We start from the raw sequence: 22296 nt of genomic DNA on the forward strand, positions 1-22296 counted from the left end.
GGCTTTTAGGGGTTTGTTTTGGTCTTGTGGGTTGTTTTTTTTTGTTGGATTTTTGGGGGTTATTTTGTTTGTTTTGTGTTTTTTGAAGTCATTTGTTGTCTTCTGTATGTAGGCAGCTTGGTGGCTTGTACTGCTTCCTTTCCAGCTGTGGTTTTTCATGGAATGACTGAGGTTGAAAGGGACCTCTGTAGGTCATCTTGTCCAACCCCCCTGCCCAAGCAGGGCCACCTACAGCCAGTTGCCCAGGGTTGGGTCCAGGTGGCTTTTGAATATTTCCAGGGATGGAGACTCCATAACCTGTGACAATGCTCAGTCATCCTCAACAGTAAAAAAGTATTTCCTGATGTTCAGGAGGAAACTCCTGTGTTTCAGTTTGTGCCTGTTGCCTCTTGTCCTGTCACCGGGCACCACTGAGCAGGGCCTGGCCCCACTGTCTTTGTATCCTCCCTTCAGGTATTTATATACATTAATAAGATTGCCCCTGCGCTTTTGGTTCCCCAGGCTGAACAATCACAGTTCTCTCAGCCTTTCCTCATATGAGAGATGCTCTGGTCCTTTAATTGTCTTAGTGGCCCTTCGTTGGACTTCCTCCAGTATTTCTCTCTTGTACTGGGGAGCCCATAACAGGACACAGTATTCCAGGTGTGGCCTCACCAGTGCTGAGTAGGGGTGTAGGGTCACTTCCCTCAACTTGCTGCCAACTTACTGCCTAATGCAGCCTGGGCTGGACAGCCCAGCAAGGGCACACTCTTGCCTCATGTTCAAACTGGTGTCCACCGGGACCCCCAAGTCCTTTTCTGCAAAGCTGTTTTCCAGCTGGTCAAACCCCAGCATATACTGGCCCATTTGTTCCTTGTAGCAGATAGTCGCCCACTGCTATCACTTACTGCTCCCTCCTGGTGGTCTTGCATGGCTTAGGGTTAAGTGGCCCAGATGCTTGAAAGCATATCTGGCTCCTCTTTCATTTTGAGGGCAGAGAACCTGTTTCATAGTTTTAAGCCTTTAGGCGGACCAGGAGCCTTCCTCTTGGTGCCAGAAGTCCCCAGCTTCCATTCTTCACCTTCCCTAGAGGCTGTACTTGCTGTTACAGTAGGGATGGAAAGGATTTGGTCTTCAGACAAAGACCAAATGCAAATGAGGCTTATATTCAGTAGTATGTACTGTTCCTTCTGCAAACTTGCTTTAGATGAATTCTGGAGTTCTATTTGTTACTTGTTTGGCTTTTTAAACTGTTTTTACACATAAAATAAAATATTTTTTATTTACATACACATAAATAAAAATATTTACTCAATAATTCAATAGCACCTTTGTGCACAATACCTGTTTTATAACCTGCCCCAAACAAAGTGCTACTTGTCCAAAGGTTTCCAGGAATGAGTTTTTTGTAATTATTGTGTGTCGAGCTCCTATTCAGAGCAAATGTTGCTTCCTTTTTGCAGTTTGCATAGTCCTTCATGAATTGCTTCGTTCTCTCCACAAGGGTATACATCCGTATCATTCCTTAAGTTACACTAGTGGAGATACAGCTACAGATTCACCGGTCCACGTTGGCCGTTCTGGAATGGCAGTCAAAGAAAGTCCAAGAAAAGAGAGTCTGCTCAGCTATCTTACTGGGAGTTTTCCTAGCCTGCATAATCTTTTGGAAGGGACTCCTCAAAGAAGTACAACTGCAGTTAAAAGTAGTTCTTTAACAAGAACAGGTATGATGGAACATAAGTAGGCTGGAAGGGGGGGAGGATTGATTTTTATTTTCATGATTTAGAACAGGTACTATATTTTCACTATGAGTTGTCATTTCTGTTTAAGATACCACCTCCCCTTTCCTTCCCCACCAAATAAGAATCATAGTTTTTAATAGCAGTTCCTAGACATTGCTGCACCATACCATTTCCTGGAAGCAAACAGCGAGTACATCAGGTTGGGAAGAGAAATGACAACTAACAAAATAAATATCTTCCTTTTACTTAGCCTTACTACTTTTTAAATGTCATACATGATCACTTCAGTGAGTCTTTTTGAATGAATAAGGAAATTAAGTGATCATTCTGTATTTGTCATTTTTTCTTGCCCTTGTAAGTAGCTCAAAAAGTGGACTAACCTAATGTTCCGGTAACTTAATTTGTGTGTAATAATTTGGAGATTTTTAGTAATGGTCTTTTGAATGAATGTGTTTTGTAGAAACTTGAAATACGTACATGGACTTTTCTATGTTGTACAGTTCATAGTGCATTGTTATAATTTATATAAAGAAAAACAGATATTTTGGTTTCTTAATGACTCCTTTCCTCTAATTAGTGATAGAGATGGACAAATGCAAAGATACTTGTAGTGCAACATCCGTTAGTGTCATAGTATAACTTCTATGGTAGCACCTGTAGTGCTGCTTGACACATAATTTACTGGAATAAACCTTGAGGATTAGGCTTATTTTAATAGTAAATATGTATTGGCAGTAAAATTATGCTGTGTTCCTGGTTTTTGCTGACTTTGATACAACAAATGCTAAAGCTTCTGATTTGTCTGTATAGGAAATACTGTGGCCACAGACATGTTATCTGAACATCCTTTGCTGTCTGAACCATCATCTGTGAGTTTCTATAACTGGATGTCCAATGCTGTGGGCAACAGAGGAAGTGTGGTACAAGAAAGTCCAGCCACCAAATCTGGACACAATAGTCTTCCAACAGGTATTGCTAATTACAGCCGAATTTAAGACATGATTCTGGGTTGGCTGTTCCTGTATTTACCATGTTCTTTCAGCAAAAAAGCGATTGAGCAAGGGATTTAAGTTCAACAGACGTAAATACTACTTGTGGGACTTCTCAGCAAGCCAGAAAATGAACAAATGTGACTTAGGTAAAACTGTTGTTTTCATTTCCCTCACCACTATCTCAAAAAATTTAGCTTTTCCTTACATTTGGAACTGTAAATGTAGCTTCCAAAAACATGTGTAGCTGCCAAAAGCTAAGCCATAAAATCATCCTCAGTTGCAGAGGTCCTTGGATTTTGTTAGTTACTTTTAATCTAATTTGCATATGCTGTTATTGTAATGAAGTAATTTGTAATTTGAATCCTTGCTCTTTCTCAGTTCAATTTTGAGACTAGACATAAACATCTATTTTGAGAGTAGAATTCTTCTTCAGGAATGGGAAGTGGTCAACTGGTGTATGGGAACGGGGAAAAGAAAAGATCCATTACTGAACGACTTAGGTGTATTAAAGAAACACATATGTAACAACTTATTGCAGCTTATTTATTCTTGCAAGCCTGCTATCATTCATAATCCTCAAATGTGTGTATCTTCATTTTCATTTTCACCAACACTAAATTTGAATGCTTCTTCTATTAACAGTCTTTCAACTGTAATGTATTAATGTTGGGCAACAATAACTTGTTTCAATTTGGTTTTAATACTGAACAAATAGTCTGATCCCAGAAAACATCTTTGTGCTGTACATACTGCTTAACTGGTGTGGCTCCTCTGTAAACTTGAATGTGTTTCTCTGCAAAAAGAATCACAGGGTACAGGTATAGCTTTCAATTTATTTTTTTCATAAAAGCTATGTTTTTCCCTGCTGAAACTGTAACAGTTTTGTTCACAAGCTCACGTTCGCAAAATACAGGACTTAGATGTTTAGGCAGGAGTTAAGTACCCTGTAGAATGCATACAGTCAAAAGGCATTGGGAAGGAGGGCAAAAAGGAGGAGATGTTTCTGCTTTCCAAATAGTGTTGGACTATCTCTATTACCTGTCTCAGCAATATCAGGCTGTTTGTTAATCCTGAATGACACTTTTGTGAGGTTACAGACCTGACAAGGGCTCTGACTTTCTACGTATATGGCATGTGTTTCTATATAATTAATCTTGCCGAATTCACAGAGCTGGTGGTGGTAATTTGCTGTCGTGTTAGTGTTCCATGGGTATTTATTTTCTAGGTGCGGCACCCAATCTTCCTACTATACCCTCTGCTTCAGACTTCAACACAGTTTTGTCTAGTGACCAGAACACCCTGGATGGCACACACTCGCAGCGCAGCACCAGTCAGGACGATATTGCAGGTGTAGAAGAGGGTAACCAGGGGTTTCCTGCTGTCCAGCTAGCAGATGCACAGGTAGGTGTGGCTTGCTGATGTATTTTGGAGTTCTGTAGGGAAAAAGTAGTTATTACTTAAAAAACAAAACAAAACAAAATCTTACAATGATGAAAATGTTACCCTGTTTTTGTACATCTTTCTTATGCGTTCCTATGCAAAGACAAAGGGCTCAAGAACCCTCTGAGGTGTCCCATAACAAGCTTTATGAATGGTGATTAATAGAGCAGTGTTATACAACTTCAGAGAACACATTGGAGCATTTATGAGACTAGCCCAGTTCGCCAGAATATGTTTTACTGGAGGGAACACGAAGAAACCTTGCTCCCATAGCTAAGCATTTAATGCTAGCTTTCTGCGTAGTCAGTCTTTTTACGCAAAAAGTCCATAAGCCTTCTCCTTTTTATCTCCCTTCTTTTCTGTTTTACAGTCAATAAAACTTTAAAATGTTCTATATTATGTAGCTGACATTGTAAATATTGTAGCTCAACCAATGATGGAGCAAGGATATAGGAATAATCTAGACAAGAAATAGTAAATCGGTGGGTTTTGTTTTGCAGGTTGTTTTCAAACCTCTTCTAAGTTACACAGGAATTCAGTCTCAGGATGCAATGCCACTCTGCTACAGAATGTACTTTGGAGAGTACCTTTCATTCTCAGGCACTTTGGACTGCCTAAGAGCAGATATTGTTGATTCAGATACAGCAAAGGAAAGAAAAAGCAAACGAGCTCGAAGGTATGTTGTGAGGTATTTAAAAAAAACAATATTGGCTTTTCCTGTGAAAACATAGAATTCCAAAGCACTTCCGTAGAATAAGGATCAGTCCTTTATTCTTTTAATCTTATCTGTTTTCTCTTCCTGTTAGAATATAATTTTTTTTTTTCCTCTTCCTATGGAAGGGTTTGGAAACTTTTAAGTATTAAAACCTCAGCTACTTTTGAAAATTGGAGATGGGGGAAAGGAGAGCTGGTGGGTATAATAGTGGGGGAAATTTGAGAGGCTCTTAAATGCTATTTTGTAATTAATCCTGTAAATGAGGTTGTTACTTTCAGTGTAAATGCTGAATCTTTCCCCTGCCGATTTTGGGCAAAGCTTTAGGTTATGATGGACAGATTGCATGCCAAACTAAGTTTACATTGAACTGAATGATTACTACATTAGTAGCACATAGAATGAAAGTATAAGAGTTAATTTTTGATATTTAGAACTATGATAAGAAGACAATATCCTGAAGGAAATAAAAGGTTGGATTCAGTAAATGAGATATACCACTGTGTAAAAAGTATTTGACTCCCATAAAAAGAAATAAAGTAGTAACTTGTACCTTCTCTTTCCTTAGGCAAGGAGCTGTGAATCTTCCTCCTCTTGAGTTCAAACCAGCTTTGATGTTGGAAACTTTCAGTATTAGTGCTGTTGTAATGGAGAAATCCATGTGCACACCTCATAACTCCACCAATGCCCTTTCTTTTCATGACTTGAATAAACGCTATTATAATACTTTTCACTGTAATTTTACAATTTCTTGCCAGTCCATAAGCCAGCACGTAGATATGGCCCTGGTTCGTCTCATTCATCAGTTCAGTACAATGATTGATGATATCAAAGCCACGCAGACGGACATCAAACTTAGCAGATACACAGCTGGATCAGCCTCTCCGACACCTACTTTTAAAACCCGCAAACACAGAGACTTCCGCTCTTCTGATTTCAGCCGAAGCTCTCGAGGAAGTCTTAACGGAGGTAACAGAGTGAATAACACCAAGAACAAACGAACAAACAATGAGAACAATAAAAAAGAGTCTCGAAACAAGAATTCCTTGGGGAGGTCAGAAAGAAGAACTTCTAAAGTGTCCAGGAAAGGTTCAAAAGATGTCGTTGACCACATGACTATTCATATGGACGACTCTGACTCTATTACCGTGTCAGAACAGAGTGAACCTTCTGCTGAGTGCTGGCAAAATATGTACAAACTATTGAACTTCTATTCACTCATTTCTGATCCGACTGGGATTTTAGAAAAGTCTTCTGAAACTTTTGGGCCAACAGGTAAGCTAGTTCATGAATCCAGATAACTGAGAGTGTGTGCTTTTGCTCAAGTGTATTTTTCTGAAGCTTGATTATAAGGTGGTTTTTGAAAGTTCCCCCCCCCCCATTTAACTTCGATCAGAAGGGCAAGTGGTGAGGATTGGGGGGACCTTGTAATTAGTTGACCAAGATGGTGTACAAAAGAAAAAATTATTTTTGTGGCTTTATAGTATGCTCTGATTCTTTCAATCCTAGACTTAGTCAAATACGTGTTAAATGATTAGCTTTAAATTCAGTCCCTTGATATTCTTGTGCAGCTCTGTTAATCTGGATTTGCACCGGGTGTGGGACTGTGTTAAAAAGTTAACTTTTTCTGGTTAGTTGTGTACAGAGTGGATTGAGTTTGTTTTTCCGTTGGTGCTATTTTGTTTTCAAGTGGCTAATGGCAATGTTGTATATTATTGTTCTGTGAAAATATGTAAGAGCATACCTAAGCAATCCCGAGGGATATAATTTCTGCCCTGGGAATGACTGAGTAAAAAATGACCTGTGAACCGATCTTCGAGAGAAGAAAAGGTGAAATACTGATTTTGGTGAAGTCCATCAAAGATTACAGGTGTTCGGGCCATAATTTCACCCAAAGCTTTGAGATCCGGGGTGATCATTGCTCTCTGTTTCCAACGTATTTTGGCACAGCAGAGTAAATCTGAGAGCTGACTTAGCATAGTTCTTTTTGTTGGTGAACTTAAATATGTAAATATGCAGGGGATCCTAGCTAGGCATATTTTTTTTGGACTTATTTTAACTAAAGAATGAGAAACCAAGAAAGTGTCAAATGAGAGCTTCTGTTAAACAGAGGGGTGTATCTTTCATGCACAGGGTATCTATCCATAGCTATGATATCAGCACAAAATGCATATTTTCTTAGTTTTTTTTTATGGTCTGTGTGCTGAAAAGGAAAACTTCTTCATCCAAAACTAAATTACTAAAGAACCTTTCGCTGTGAAATGATCAAAAAAGAAACAGGACAACTGGAAACTGTCAGAGCATTTGTATTGTATAACAATAAAGTCACATAAATATGAATATTTATATAACATACATAATAATATGTCTATGAGTAATAATGAAATCACATCACTCATTATTGTCCCCGTTTTGTCTTGGATTTGGTTCAGTTGCAATGTTGTTAGAGTGGAAGCACAGATAATTTGCTAAAGAGTTTGCTTGATGTGCAAGATACATGATCCTTGGTTTCAAATACAAATATAAATCGGGTATGCCAAGGATTTCTTGTAAAGTATCCTTAAATAACTCCTTTGTATTCCTGTAGGTGTTCGAAGCCCAACCGAACCTGCTTGTAGAGTGGTGTTTGAGAATGAACAGGATAATGGCAGAGACACGCAGAGGAAGCGCAGCCTGGTGACTTCGGAGCCACAGCACGTGACTCTCATCGTCTTCGGAATAGGCATGGTGAACCGAACCCACCTGGAGGCAGACATTGGCGGTCTAACGATGGAATCTGAACTGAAGAGAATCCACGGCAGTTTCACCCTGAAAGAAAAAATGAAAGGTGGGGTAAGCTGAAATGTACTCTGAAATTGAATTCAACGGCAGCTTTACATGTTTATGTGTGTGCACATATACCAGTGTGTACGTATGTGGATGTCTAATACATTTCCTTTGTAAATAGATGTACATTATGTCTGTGTGTGGATAGTACAACGTTCAAGAAATTCTTTTAAAAACTATTACTAGGATGCTGAAAGATTTTAATAGGATGCAAGATTTTTAGAAAACGCCGTGAAGGAAATTCTTTTTTAAGATAGTCACTCCTTTCATTTTCTAAAGCTTTCCTCTTGTCACAATTTAAATTTGATATTACTTAATGTTACTACTAAAACTGTAATTTTTCGGTTATTTTCCTGCTGCTATATTTCTGAAAGCAATAGACATACCTGGAAGTATTTTACTGAATGAAATGCTGTTAAGTATCTTTTTTTCTTAAAGATGTACTACATCAAAAGATGACTGAGACATGTGCTACTGCTCACATAGGAGGTGTCAATATTGTCCTGCTGGAGGGAATTACCCCAAATATCCAGTAAGTATGAAGCCTGACAATTTAAAATTGTTCAACTGCTTAGAAGTGGTATCAGTTTTGTGACACTAAAGGTGTGTAGCTTAATATGGAGAAAGCATTGTATTTACGTAGAATCCATGAAGTCATAGAGTTTGGTGGCAGCCATGCGGCTGTTGGAGCGTTGGGCTTGAGTTTGACTTGTAAAGCTAATTGCATGTGCCCGTTGACAGGAGGCTTTTCTATGAAAGGCATATCTGAGTAAGATGAGAAGGAATATGGTGAAGATACTAGTGGGTTTCAGTGTAGGGCACTCAGTCACACAAGTCTTAGCCATAGTAACATGAATATGAATACTCTTGTTCCTTTCTCTTCCTAGTAAAAGATACTAGTAAGTTCGGAACTGATTGTAGGATCACAGTGTGTAAATGGGTTAAGTGACTTGACTAAAAAAATCATAGGTGACAGGTCCTCTTGTAAAAAGAAAGAAATTAAATTTCATGTAATCATGGCTTTCTGCACTAATTTTATTCCATGTGGTGTACACATAGAAACTTTATCACATCATGTGTGTTGTTTCTCTTATGCTTCTAATTGCTTTTTGTAGCTTATAGGTTCCACTAAACCATAGCAGATTTTTAGGGAGTATTTAACCTGTTGATGCTGATTATTCCCATTTAAGATCTATATGGTTTCTTTAATAGGTATCTTTTTGAACTCCTGTGATGCATGATTCTTTCTGTTATTTTTACAGTTTTAACATCCAGTCTCCTCCCTTTATATACTGACAAAACTTTGCAGGGGTAGGGGGGAGAATCACTTTTCATGCATGAACCTCTTGCTCAGCATCCACATTGGTTTGGGTTTTTGTTGGTTTTTTTTGGCCAGGTTCACAAACTCAGAAAGGGCATGCATTATTTTTCTTTGTTTCCAGCTGAACTTCTTTCTGTTTGAGTTGCAGAACAGCAGTTGAACTACAGCTATTTGTAACGTAGATCACCCTCACGCAGTTTGAGCTTTAGCTGTGTAAGCCTCAGTATGTGATCTGGTTTTAGAATATTAATGTTGTAGAAAAGGGGCTAAACAATGTGACTTGAGTCTCTCTTTTTAATTCCTGTTTAGTTTGGACGATGCAATATAGACCTTAAAACATAGGGAATTTTATTAATGTCCCCAGCTAAATTGCTTCCAATAAGCGTGTTTCAGAGGGATAAATAAAAGGTCTAATCTGACAGCCATGTAGGGTTTCTGAGGTTCTTCATGTCTGTTTTATGTCATAATCTTACTGAGCTTCCATATAGGGAGGGTACAAAAGGAAAGGGGGGGAAATAGTGATAAATCTTTAACAACCACAATAGCAAGCAACAAACCCTAACAAAACCAAAACCTTCAACTCGGTAAATTTGAAAGTAAGTGTCGTATTGTGGGTTACAAGTAATTAACTGACTAATTTTGCATGAATGTTTATTCTTTATTTGCTTTGTTTTTGTTTTTCTTGCTTTCTCTTCAATCTTCATCTGTAGACTGGAGGATTTTCCTACATCTCCTACAAGCACAGCCAAACAAGAGTTTCTGTATGTCATATTATTATGTTCAATAGTCTTGCAATTAACTCTGTGTTGTGTAGCTAATAGCTGCATTCCTACTGTGTGTGACTGTGTAGGCAGATGTTGCTTGAATACATTTTAGTTTAACATCTAATATTACCTAGATAAGCTTTTAATGTCGGCTGCTAAATATCTGTCAAAAAAAGCCCTTGTAAATGTTAACAATCTAGCTTTAGGGGCAGATATTACACTATACAGTCACTACTGTAATGCTAGAATGATTTCACTGGCTGTTAAGTTCTTTAGATCTGCTTTTGTGTTTATTTCAACGAGGTGAAATCGTGCTGATAAATGTCAAGGATCAGACAGCTTAGATTTGCTTTGAACTTGGTAAGGAACTGCTGTGCTTGGAGTGATAGTACCTGTTGTGATTTCAGCATGAATAGGACTATTCTTTTTGTCTTTTTACCTCTCTGCTGGGTTTAATTACTAGGCATGCTGACCAGGTTATGCTAACACAAAATGTTTTCCTTAAAACTATGCCTATGCATCCAGTGCTAATGAAGGTGACACTCTTCATGTCCCCCAGGTCCGTATGTGTGAACGTAGGTCTTCTCTCTCACAAAAGGTGCAATGTTTTCTGTCTAGTTGCTTTCTTACTTCCTGATGCTAAAGTCCAGAGGGTCTCACTGGGGTAGTGGTCAAGGTGGGAAATGGTACACTGGCAACCTAGAAGCCCTGTTACACAATGACCCTGCAGCACTCTGAGAAGAAAACTTATGTAGCCAGTGAGGGTCTTTTGTGGTTTTTTTTTTTTCCCTCCGTTTTCTTTTTTTAAATCCCAAAGCAATATTCTGAGCATAGATTTCTTTTGCTGCTTTAGACCACCAGTGCCTATCTTTCAGAAGGATTTAGTACAACTGCTGTTTGTTATGGCATTTGTGTATATTCAGTGTTGTGATAATACAGGATTAACTTTAAAAAGTCCTTATGCCTCTGGAAGGAGAGGTGATGGACTGTAAAGCTGCAAGTGATGTGAAGAAAATAGATAAGCAGTTACTCAGTTTTTTATTCCTTTTTGTCTGGTAGCAATGTTAAACCAGCAAAAGAAAGTACTTTTTTTGCATAGCGTGTCATTGAACAGTTGAATTAATTGCTGTATGTTGTGGTCAATAAAAGCACAAATGATGAAAAGGACTGGACAAATCCATGAAGGATAGGTCTGGTGGTGAGTCATGAACCAATACAGCCTCTGGCTCAAAACGGAAACCCCTGATGGCTGGAATTACGGGAAGGATCGCTTTATTTACACCCCAAGTATCTGCTACTGCCTGAATTTTCATCTGACTCAGTGTGGTAGTTCCTGTGTGTTACACACCTCTTACTGACATTTTTTCCCACCCCTTTTTCTAATGTTCCTAAAAATCTTTTAGGTTGAGTGATGGCCTTGTAGCCAGTTCTATAGTGAGACTAATACTTTTTTCACAAGTTTGCGTGGAGGGTCATTATTTATGAAATTGAAATGAGAATGTAGAATTACTTCTGAATCCATTACTTAAATATTGATTAGTGATTTTAATAATACTCAAACAGATCTGTTATAGGCATATCAACATAGGTAAGCAAACTGCAGATATATAATATGTGGAAGCAGGCTTTTTGTAGACCAGACAAGTGACAGTGAAATTCATTCGCTGCATGAAATAGGGAAATACCTTAGCAGAGAAGCACAGTTAACCTTGCTGAAATCTGATGCTCCTGTGACAGCTATATTGGTGTAATTTTTTTTTTAAATTAAGGAAGTGCCTGAAATGGTATGAATTCCCATGTTTGCAATTGATTGTAAATGCAGTACAGACTTCAACTCCAACTACTTTTACTTTTAACTTCTACACAAAGATAGATTACGACTAGACTGTCTGTCTGGTACGGGTCAGGAAGAGATCTTGCAGCTTCCCTTAAGTTGAAAGTTGTTCTTGTGATGCTTCAATAGCTAATATAGTAGTATTTCGTGTTATAGATGGGGGAAAAATGTATTCTTGATTGGCTTCACAATAATTCAGTCAGAGTGGTAGCAGAAAGAGAGTAGGAAGTAAGCAAACATCAACAGAGAAATAATTGTGATTTTTTTCTTATAGAGGTGGATTAAAATGTCTGCCCTTTTCTTAAGCAGTGTTTATTTGTATAATGTTTTTCTGAAAATACCTGTGAATTAAGATTTGTTTCCTCCTTCATATTTGTGTAAATTATTCAAATATTTTGAAATCATTTCTACTTGACGGTCTACCCTAAAGTATTAATCCATAACCACCGTAGGTCACTTGTAGCTCTTGCATAGCTGTGAAAATCTGAAAATGTTTCTAGAGCTTCAGTAAACTAATCTGCTGTTGATAGGCCTGTGTTTGCTTTACAGTGCTGTGTACTTCTTCATTATAAGCAGAAGGATGATGTCCTTTTTTATTTCCACACCTGGGATGCTTTGGGCTAGCTGATATTTTAAGATCAGAATAAGGAGCCCTGTGTTAGGGCTTCACAGAAGAAACATTGCTTAGGGAGTAGAATGCATAGAATATTGTAGCTTTCACCATGAAATCAATCTGTCTACAGAACAATTTAAATCCTGATACAAAAAGTATTTTAGCTATGCTCCTTAAAATTTAGTATTTGAGAAACTTTGATTGAAGTTTTCCAGACACTTTCGCTAATGTACTGCACCTTCACAGCTGTATGTCTTTGAGGCTGTAATATTCTGTGATGGCTACATAATATATTGCCATTGGGTAACCCTCCAGTAACTGACCTTAGATGAGAAACATTATTGCGTTACCCCATGTATCTGTTTTAATAGGAGTTTAGTAAATTCTGATATGCCAAAATTTCATTTGGACATCAAAAACTGTCAGCTTTGTGCAGTTGTAGTTTTATCTTGGGTAACCATTGTGAACCATATCCTCCTTAGTATTATAATAAAGTTTAGACTTCATATTTTGGAATAGTATGTGTCAATTAAATGTCAGCTATTAGTTCACAAACCCATTTATCACTTGCAATGTATTTATTAGTATTTATTAGCTATTAAGTTAGCTTTTGGATGCTAAAATCAGATTTTACTAAGTGTTCTTACGAAAAGGATGATTCAAGATTATTCCTGAAAAGGGATTGAAATGGAAGGCTCTTATTTGTTTCTGTGTGTGAAAATCTGTCTGTGTATGTGTAGCCTACTGTGTATAAACTCAAATGGTCTTACATGATGCAAGAATAACAGTTCAACAGGTATTATTGCAATGCATGACTTGTAGTTCTCTTAAATGTAGTGTAGTTGTTTGTGGCATGTAGTGCATCTGTGTGTGTAAAGTGAAAGACAAAGGAATGTGGATGTAGTTTATAAACAAAACCACTTATGTGAATGGTTTCAAATTCAGCTAACACTTAAAAACCCATTTTAACATAAAACTGTGACTGTTTTGAAAGATGTGCAAATAAATCCTATTTCCTTTTCTGTTAGAACTGTTGTGAAGTGCAGTATTGCCAAATCCCAGGCCCTGTACAGCGCCCAGAGAGGACTGAAAACAAACAACGCTGCTGTGGTCAAAGTTGGAGCCATCAGCATCAACATTCCTCAGCATCCTGCCACGCTGCACAGCATGATGGTGCGCAGTTCTCACCAGCTCTCCAAGCAGATTTCGGATCTCATCAGGCAACCATCAACTGCGTAAGTGCTGCTTGCATGGTGCTTCTGAGCGCCGCTGGTTGCGATCCGTTTATGGGCTTGGGCTACTTTGAACATACGTGGTAGAGTCAGGCTAGTCGTGGATCGTGTTAAAATAACAAAAATATTTTCTGATCTTTGCCTTGGTTAAATAGGCCCCAGCCTACCAAAGAAGATGTTGCAACTCCTTTGCCCTCTGAAAAGACTCCAACAAGTATTAATCAAACACCTGTTGAAACAAATGAATTTCCACAGCTGCCAGAAGGCTTAGAAAAGAAGCCTATAGTTCTTAAATTCAGTGCCATGATAGACGGTATAGCTATTGGAGCCGCGCTCTTGCCCTCTCTAAAGGCAGAATATAAGATGGGAAGAATGAGGAGTCATGGAATGACAGGTAATGGTTCCCTGAAATGTTAAAAACACTATGGCTTTTACTTTGGCCTTGCTAGAAGCATCCAAGAGGACTCGATGTTTCTGTTGAGTGATAGCTAGAAGTTTGAATCTGTTGCTATTGGCTTATTTTTTTTAACGTGGACTTCAATCAGATGAGGCCATGCAGAGCATTTACACTGTTGTTATCCACATTTGCTAGAAGCAGAATACAAGAGCAGGTGAAGACATGTATGGATTCATATGTAGCTTCCCTCTGCTCAAATCAGTTTATGATCCTTGATTAACTGAATTCTGATTCATAAGGCTGCTTGAGAATACTCTTATAGAGTCTCGGTACAGATGAGGTTGGTTGGATGACTCTCTTCTCCATCTAATTACAGTGAAGTCTTCATTTTCTTTAAAAATTAAGAAAACACAGAATCATGTGGGTGGATATGTATAGCTCTAGAGGTCTCTGCACTTCAATAACATTTTAAAGGTTTTTTTCATTCCAGAAGCATTACTGAATTTAAGGATAAATAAAAGATTCTTTTGCCAGTTCATACCTTTTCTTTCCCTGTCTTCCTCTTACAGGTGCACAAACTAGATTTAATTTTGAGCTTCCAAGTCACAGATTGCGCTTCACTTCAAAAGTCTCTGCCACCGATATGTCAACCATTCCCCCGTCGGCAAGTCTCAACCTTCCTCCTGTCACTATGTCAGGCAAATATATCATGGAAGAACATGATACTTACTCAGACCAAATTTGGAGCATAGATGAACTACCTGCTAAGCAAGGCTATTATCTACAGGGGAACTACTTACGTTGTGTGGCTGAAGTAGGTGTTGAAGTCATCTTTGATAACTTGTTGTTATTTCTATTCTGTTACATTTCTGTATGTGCATCTTCATATTGTTTTAATAATCTGCCTACTCCAGAACTCTCAGGTTTACAGGTTGATCCAAATATAGCATTTGTAAAGCATGACACTGACATAGAACTTTCTCAGCCCTTAGTTTGTTGAGCAGCCAACGTGCTAAGCAGTCAAGACCACTATATTGGAGGATTTTGAATATCACAGAATCATTAAGGTTGGAAAAGACCTTTGAGATTATCAAGTCCAACCATCAACCCAGCACCACCATGCCCACTAAACCATGTCCTCAAGTGCCGCATCCACACATTTTTTGAACACTTCCAGTGACGGTGACTCCACCACTTCCGTGGGCAGCCTATTCCAATGTTTGACCACTCTCTCAGTAAAGAAATTTTTCCTAATATGTTTTTTTGTACAAATAAATAAGGAAGATGTGTTTAGAAACTTTTTTGAAGGGCAGTATTTCTCGTTAGTGAAGTAGACAAAAATATATTATGCTGATGATTCAAATAAAGTGTAATTTTAAACTGAAAGCTTATGCTAACACATCAGATAATGTATATTTTGCAGAAAGAAATACTGAAAATTTTTAAAACAATTTTATTTTTTTATAACTGTTCTATTTTTTCATTAGACAGCCCCATAGACAGGAGAAGCTGTATATAACCTTAATAAATTATATAAATTTTTCTGTTTAACACAGAGTGTTCTACTCGCAAGTTCTAGTCGTGTACCAATTTCCACAGTTACTTTTCACAGAGAGAAAAGTGATGCTGCTTAAAAGAAACCTGGGAGAAGTGGAGATTTTGTACGAACTGTATTTCTTTAGTTAGAAAAATAGTCTAGCATGTTTGTAATTGAGACTTCTAATGTCTGCATCTTTATGGGAGAAGTTTAATTAGATGCTGCTCTTTGCTCAACCCATTTGAGTTACTTCCTGGCTGAAGAAAGACCTTAGGGTCTTTGAATTTTTTCAGCAAATAAAACAAAGGGAGGGGCTCCTTAGCAAAGGCAAAAGCCAAGTCCAAGTAGTTTTAGAAAATACCTGTATTTTAATTTTATTTTAAAAAATCTTAATGGCAAATTTAAGCAATCTTAGGCAGACTTCAGTTCCTTAGGAATATTCTTTAATATTAGATTGGACACATAATAAGTTTACCATTGAAGATACCAGTAAACTTGTTCATCTACAGTAACTAGAATAATGCACTTTTAAAGGTTGACAGCTCATTTCCTTTTTGTTCTGATAATGATTTACTATCTGTAGTTAAGTAGCGTTTTGCATACTTCCATGAACCTTAATCAAGTCCTGCATTTTATTGTCTAAGCTACACTTAAGCAGGAGAACAAACTTTTTCTTATAATAATGGATGTCTTTCAGTTTTCTGATAGGCATTCACAGCAGAAAAATTGCCAGACAAAACTATTTTTATGCCAATAACGATATAATTGGACTGATAGGCCTGAAAACTAAACATGCATTGTTCTGAAAGCGTAGGCATGGTAACTGTTTTACAATATTGTTCTAAAATTTTATATTTCTGCAGGTTGGTTCCTTCGAACATAATCTCACAACTGATCTTTTAAATCATTTAGTATTTGTGCAAAAAGTGTTCATGAAGGAAGTAAATGAAGTCATACAGAAGGTTTCAGGTAAGCAGAACACTTGAAACCAAGTTCAGGAAAGATCCTTAAACCTTGTTGAAGGGCAACATTATATAGCTCTCTGGATCAGCTATTTATTTCATAGACACCATCGTTTCACATCCAGCACTCTAAGCAGCAGCAAGAAGCAAGCAGCAGAGCAGGAGTTTGAAGTAATAACAGAGGCTCTAGAAATTTTTGTAGCTCTATCAGAAACAAGACATTTTATTGGGAAGCAGGATAGTTTGTCATTCTGGACACTAGCCTCTGTATCTATCTATGACGTGACCTTGGCTGGGCTACTTTCTGTATTCACTTTGTTCTCCTCTAAAACGCAGATCGTGGTAGTGCATTTTGTAAAATAACATCAGTATATTATTTTACAGGAAAACAGTTCTGTCCAGGGAAAATAGTGTCAATATCGGTATTACTTAGTGTCTCCTGATTCCTAGCTCTTCTATTCTTTGCAGATAACGTGTGTCAGAACTGTATGAAAAAGGCATTTGGCTATTCATTAGATTTGTTTTGTGTATTATGCTGTATACTGCAGAAATGACTGTGGTGTTTCTGTCATTTAAGCTGGCTTCTGTTCTCAAAAAAATTTCAGAAGAAAAATAGCGTTGTCATTAAAAACCCAGTTAGAGAACAGTTGCAAAATCACTTGGTGCTGTCTCTTTTGCAGTATGCAATGGAAATAACATACTGAATTGTGTGTTCATCTGATTGAGTAGACAGACAAAGTTACAAAATGTTTATTTTCTTACATAAAAAAACTCTCTCTGACTGAATCACAGTTTGCACAGCGTTTAAATATAGATCCACTCGCTTTCTAGTTCTTACTGTTAGAGACTTGGTCTGTGTTCAAGAACTGAAAGCAAACCAAAAAACTCATAACTTGTGCCATGCAGTGGTATTTCATTTCAGCAAACCGGTTCTATCAGCCACAGAGTGGAAAAAAGGGTACAAAATTATAGTATTTTCTGACGTGTGACTACTCCAAGAGAAATGTAAGGGCTGGAAGCTTTGTTTGACAGATTAGTTACTGTTTGGTCGTCTTAAATACAAATACAGGTATATAATTGACTGTGAATATTACATGACAGATGAGGAGATGAACAGAAAAGCAAGTAAGTAAAGAACTGTAGAAGTGTTTTGTTCTTAAGGTCAAAAATAAGAATTGGTAGATGGGGATAAACAGGAAATTAATTAGAAAAAGGAAAAGCAATAATTAATAAGTATTATTATATCTGTCTGCTAAGAAATAATAATAAAAAGGTCAAAAAGAAAGTAAAATGACCAGGGGAAATAAAGGGAATATTCATTTTATTAGTTAAGTTTTTAGAGGAAGAAGGATGTATGTTTGAGAGAGAACGTTACAGGATGACAAATGTGAATAAATCTTCAAACGCAGGTGAAATTTAATGTAGTTTGATTTTAGCATTTTTTGAGTTATTTGAAAAGGCTATTGTAGAAATATAGCTAATTTTTAGTGGATCCATTAATAGTTGGAAACATCACGAAGAAAGAGAAACTAAAAGTGGTAACTAAGTGAAAGGAGTGTCTGTGTGTGCATCTACACACTCCTTTCGTATACCTCTGTGTGTATGTACGTATAACGTACATAAAAGAACTGTGCAGGTCCAGGTGACATGCCCTCAAGGGAGTTAGAAGATAGAGTGGAATGAAACTGGAAAATGTCAGAATCCCTGAAGGGTGTAGGAAGAAGCAGATTTTCAACACCCTGATGTTTGTTGCAGGCAAAAATATATTAGCATTGGGTAGTAAGAGAACCAGGGGAGGAATAGGGGAAGAATTCTTCTTCGGGGAAGAATAAACCTGCAACAGCTGTCATAATTCTATTAGAACAATTTTTATAGAGGAGCATAAAGTGGTGAAACAGGAAAGCTATATTAGATTTCTTTTACAACATTTCTAAGTCTCTACAGTTCAGTCTCTCCTCTGTTTTTATGTGAGGAATTTATTGCTATTGCTAGTTCTTTACTTTTCCAGACTGTAAATTTGTATTGCTCGTAGGAGCTTGATAGTTTCTTAAAATGTGACTGCTACCTTCCGTATTGTGGTGATTCAGCAGGAGCGTGGCCAGGTGCCAGCAATCCATGGGTCAGGGTGCTGAATGCAGAACAACGTGGGGGAGAATAGCTTTTCTCCTTCTGACTTGCAGCAAAATAATTTACGTGGCTTGAAAATTCCAATTAGTGTAATATACTAAAGTGGTTTTTCTAATTACGGTTTCTGTTGCACTAAAATATTGATTGCATATTATCCTTATATAAAAACTGCATATGTACCAATTACTTAAGGTGCAGTTGCACAGATTAAAAGCTAGTTAATGCACAGAGCAATCCATAATAATTCCATCTGCAAGTTGAGGGCAGTGTTGATGTAAAGATAGCTGGTGTCCGCTTTCAGAATCTTACCACTTTTTGCACTGGGTTATGTAAAGATTCAAATCCACCTTCTAATTTACTTTCATTCAAGAAAATTATGCTCCCTTAAGTGACAGGGTAGATGGAAAAATTGTATTTAAAAGTAATATTGCTTTTTTCTTTTTTTTTTTTTTTAACTGGAAGATGTTTTACAAACTTCATGAAGAAATGTTATTGCAAAAAAAACATCTTAATATGCATGTGGAGTATATATGAAAGACGAGTTAGTTCTCTTGCTCAGAACCCTTAGGTTACCATTGTAGCTTTACATGATCCTAGTTAAAAATATTTGGGGGGGGGGGGAAATAAACAACAAAAAGAGGAGGAGGCTTATTAGGACTATTTGGGGAAGAAAAGCATCCAGCTACAAAATGGAGTGATAAAAGTTTACTGTTACTGTTTTTTGGTTTTTTTAATCCCTGATTTAACTGCCTATTCTTACCACCAAGTAACTGTAATTAGAAATGTCATATATGGAGATAATTAATGGCTTCGCCTTTTCCAGCAGCAAGCCCTTCCTATAAACTAAGACTGAATATAGATCAAATCTCAAGGAGAATTTTAGACAGGATTGCTCCTTCAGGTTAGGGCCTATGGGGATAAATAACTTGGGGTGAAACGTGCCAGGATGAGGAAGAAAACACAAAAATAAAGTAACTGCAGAATACTCTCTTCTCCTGTCATTGAAAAATACTGATATAATTTCAATTCCTCTTTTCATGCAATTTGCACAGTATTCAGTCAAGTGATTAATTTTTATTGTCAGATATTTAGGAGGTACATTGGTGTGGGAGATAAAGAGTATCTTTTTGAAAACTAGGTGTTACTCCTCGTAGGATTTGAGCCTTCCTGGGGGAAGCTTCCCAGGAGGGACAAACATGACTCTGCCTGGAGTTTTAGTAGAGAGCTATTAACTATATGTAACAAGCTGAATCTGCACCTATATTTGTTTTTATAAATCCCTGTTTAAAATGAGGCTTAATTCACTGTCACCTGTTTTTAGATCTGTTTGTTTTAAAATGTTTTCTTTGTTAAAACTCTGACTGTGTATATTTAATGTATACAGGAGGGGAGCAGCCGATACCCCTTTGGAATGAACATGATGGCACAACTGATGGAGAAAAACCAAAAATTCTTCTTTACTCATTGAGCCTACAGTTTAAGGTAATCTTATGATGACAAAAGAGTGGTGCTGGATGCTATTAATGGCTTTTGGGTTTTTACCTCAAAGCTTATTGAATCAGGAATGTTCTGCATGAAGAAAAAGACCTTGAATTTGGTTCCTGCAATCTTTCAAAATACCTTAGTGGCATTGCATTGTGAAGAACTATTATGTTTTCTTCTTTTGCTGCACAGTGAAAAGGGTTTTTTGGGTTGGTTTTTTTTTTTTTCCCCTCCTTCTTTTTCTGTCTCTGAACCAGATTCTAATAGCTTTGTACCTTCCTTATTCATTAGGGAATTCAAGTGACAGCTACAACTCCCTCAATGCGAGCTGTGAGATTTGAAACTGGATTGATAGAACTTGAACTCTCAAACAGACTGCAAACCAAAGCAATGCCTGGAAGTAGCAGCTACCTCAAACTGTTTGGGAAATGCCAGGTGGATTTAAATCTGGCACTAGGACAGATTGTTAAGCATCAGGTTAGTGCTCAGCATCCTTGCATGTGGTGTTCTTAATAGTGTGTGGTTAAAAAAATACATTTTTTTCATGCTATTAATATGTTAGAACTTATTAGCCCTTTGCAACAGTAATGGCCTTGCTACTAAGTCATATTCAAAATTTTCGTTGATATTGCTATTATTTTTAGGGTATGTGGATGAAATAATATGATCAGACAAGACCCAAACTTGACTAGACCTACACTTTGACCTAGTTTGTCTGTATTAGTTTGACAGTTGTATCTCCTGGATTCTTAAACCCGCTGTTTCCTGGAATCACTAATTCTATGATAAGAAAATATTTTGTGATGCCTAGAAACAAACAAATACAAATCTTAGAACTGTCACAGTAGAGGATCTGGACTTATAAATAGTTATTCTAGTTAATATTTTATGATAAATAAGAAAAATAACACTGCGATGAGGATTTAATGTAAAAAAATTTAATATCCTCAAAGGAGTCTTGCCTGGAAAAGAAAAAGGGGAAAGGAGACATCTTTACTTCTTCTTGTAAATTTTACATTTTGTCAAATGTAGTAATTGGATTGTTCTTCCCCTGGCCCTGAACTCCTCCCTTCTCCCATTTTTTGAACATTTTAAGGTGTATGAAGAAGCTGGCTCAGACTTTCATCAAGTTGCCTATTTCAAAACAAGAATTGGATTAAGAAATGCTCTCCGAGAAGAAATCAGTGGCTCATCGGATAGGGAAGCTGTGCTCATTACTTTGAACAGACCAATTGTTTTTGCTCAGCCTGTGGCCTTTGATAGAGGTATTGAAGAGATAATTGCTACAAATTTGTTTTCATACTGGGGAAGATATACTTTTTTTTTTTTTTTTTTCAAAGAGGCTTGGTTATTCAAGATTTAGGATATTTCATGTCAAATCAAAGTGATAAGTAAAATGAACTAGCTGAGAAATTTAGATCTACTGCATGCCAACAGGTTAATAATTCTTAATGTCAACAATTCCATTTGCTGAAGTGATTAGTTTTTAGGTGGTTTGGAGGAAGTTGCTTTTGTAAATCTTTAAAAATGAATAATGCTGAGAACAAGCATCGATTTCTGTATTTTTATGTGTTAATTTTGATGCTAAATGATCGGTATTGTCCATCTTATCCTTTACAGCATGAACCTCTTCACTACATCCTGAATATATGTGTCCATTGTTGTACATCTACGGTCTTAAGGTTATGGAGAAACCATAAAAATGAAAAAAAAAAAAATTAACTTTATTTAGTGAATGTGTTTTTTTTTTTTTTTGTATGTGTTGATTTCAATTAAGCATTTCTGGTTTCTTCATAAAGCTGTGCTATTTTGGCTGAACTACAAGGCTGCATATGACAACTGGAATGAACAGAGAATGGCTTTACATAAAGATATTCATATGGCCACAAAAGAAGTAGTAGATATGCTGCCTGGAATCCAACAAACCTCTGCGCAGGCTTTTGGGACCCTCTTTCTTCAGCTGACTGTCAATGACTTAGGAATTTGCCTGCCCATCACAAACACACCTCAGGTAATCAAAATGTCTGAAGTAACGTGACTATTAGTAGTCTGTTGAAATACCCATTTGTATGTGGTACATGGCTCTTATGTCCATAAATGTAATTTTTCATCACACCGACACAGAAGCCATAGGATGCTGATAATTGCACTAGTGACGCTGCTTGTAATAGAAATGGTGTTCTCATTTATAGAACAGCTAGGTTATGCATGTTTTGGGGAAATGTCATGGATTCTTTTTTATACCATATATGAGCTCAGCGCTTTGGAAAGTCCTTGGAAATGTTTCAGCTGGAACATATTTTCTTGAAAGCTTCCATCAGAAATTCCAATTAATC

The 22296-nt window shown here is 37.2% G+C and overlaps 1 protein-coding gene across 1 annotated transcript in view; it reads left to right on the forward strand.

Moving 5' to 3' along the window:
- The window catches only part of BLTP1 (bridge-like lipid transfer protein family member 1), a gene marked incomplete at its 3' end in the record, with an annotated part of 123471 nt that overhangs the window by 63593 nt on the left and 37582 nt on the right, over positions 1-22296 (forward strand). The window contains exons 41-56 of the mRNA XM_081999640.1: positions 1484-1703; positions 2532-2690; positions 3939-4114; positions 4654-4829; positions 5434-6140; positions 7453-7692; positions 8130-8223; positions 9723-9773; positions 13252-13458; positions 13611-13849; positions 14422-14666; positions 16253-16358; positions 19863-19960; positions 20252-20437; positions 21057-21225; positions 21760-21971. Of these exons, the coding sequence (XP_081855766.1) occupies positions 1484-1703; positions 2532-2690; positions 3939-4114; positions 4654-4829; positions 5434-6140; positions 7453-7692; positions 8130-8223; positions 9723-9773; positions 13252-13458; positions 13611-13849; positions 14422-14666; positions 16253-16358; positions 19863-19960; positions 20252-20437; positions 21057-21225; positions 21760-21971 (3285 nt within the window). The remainder of the gene's footprint in view (positions 1-1483; positions 1704-2531; positions 2691-3938; positions 4115-4653; positions 4830-5433; positions 6141-7452; positions 7693-8129; positions 8224-9722; positions 9774-13251; positions 13459-13610; positions 13850-14421; positions 14667-16252; positions 16359-19862; positions 19961-20251; positions 20438-21056; positions 21226-21759; positions 21972-22296) is intronic.

The sequence above is a fragment of the Phaethon aethereus genome (genome assembly GCF_964289735.1).
Source record: "Phaethon aethereus genome assembly, chromosome: 4".
Classification (NCBI taxonomy): domain Eukaryota; kingdom Metazoa; phylum Chordata; class Aves; order Phaethontiformes; family Phaethontidae; genus Phaethon; species Phaethon aethereus.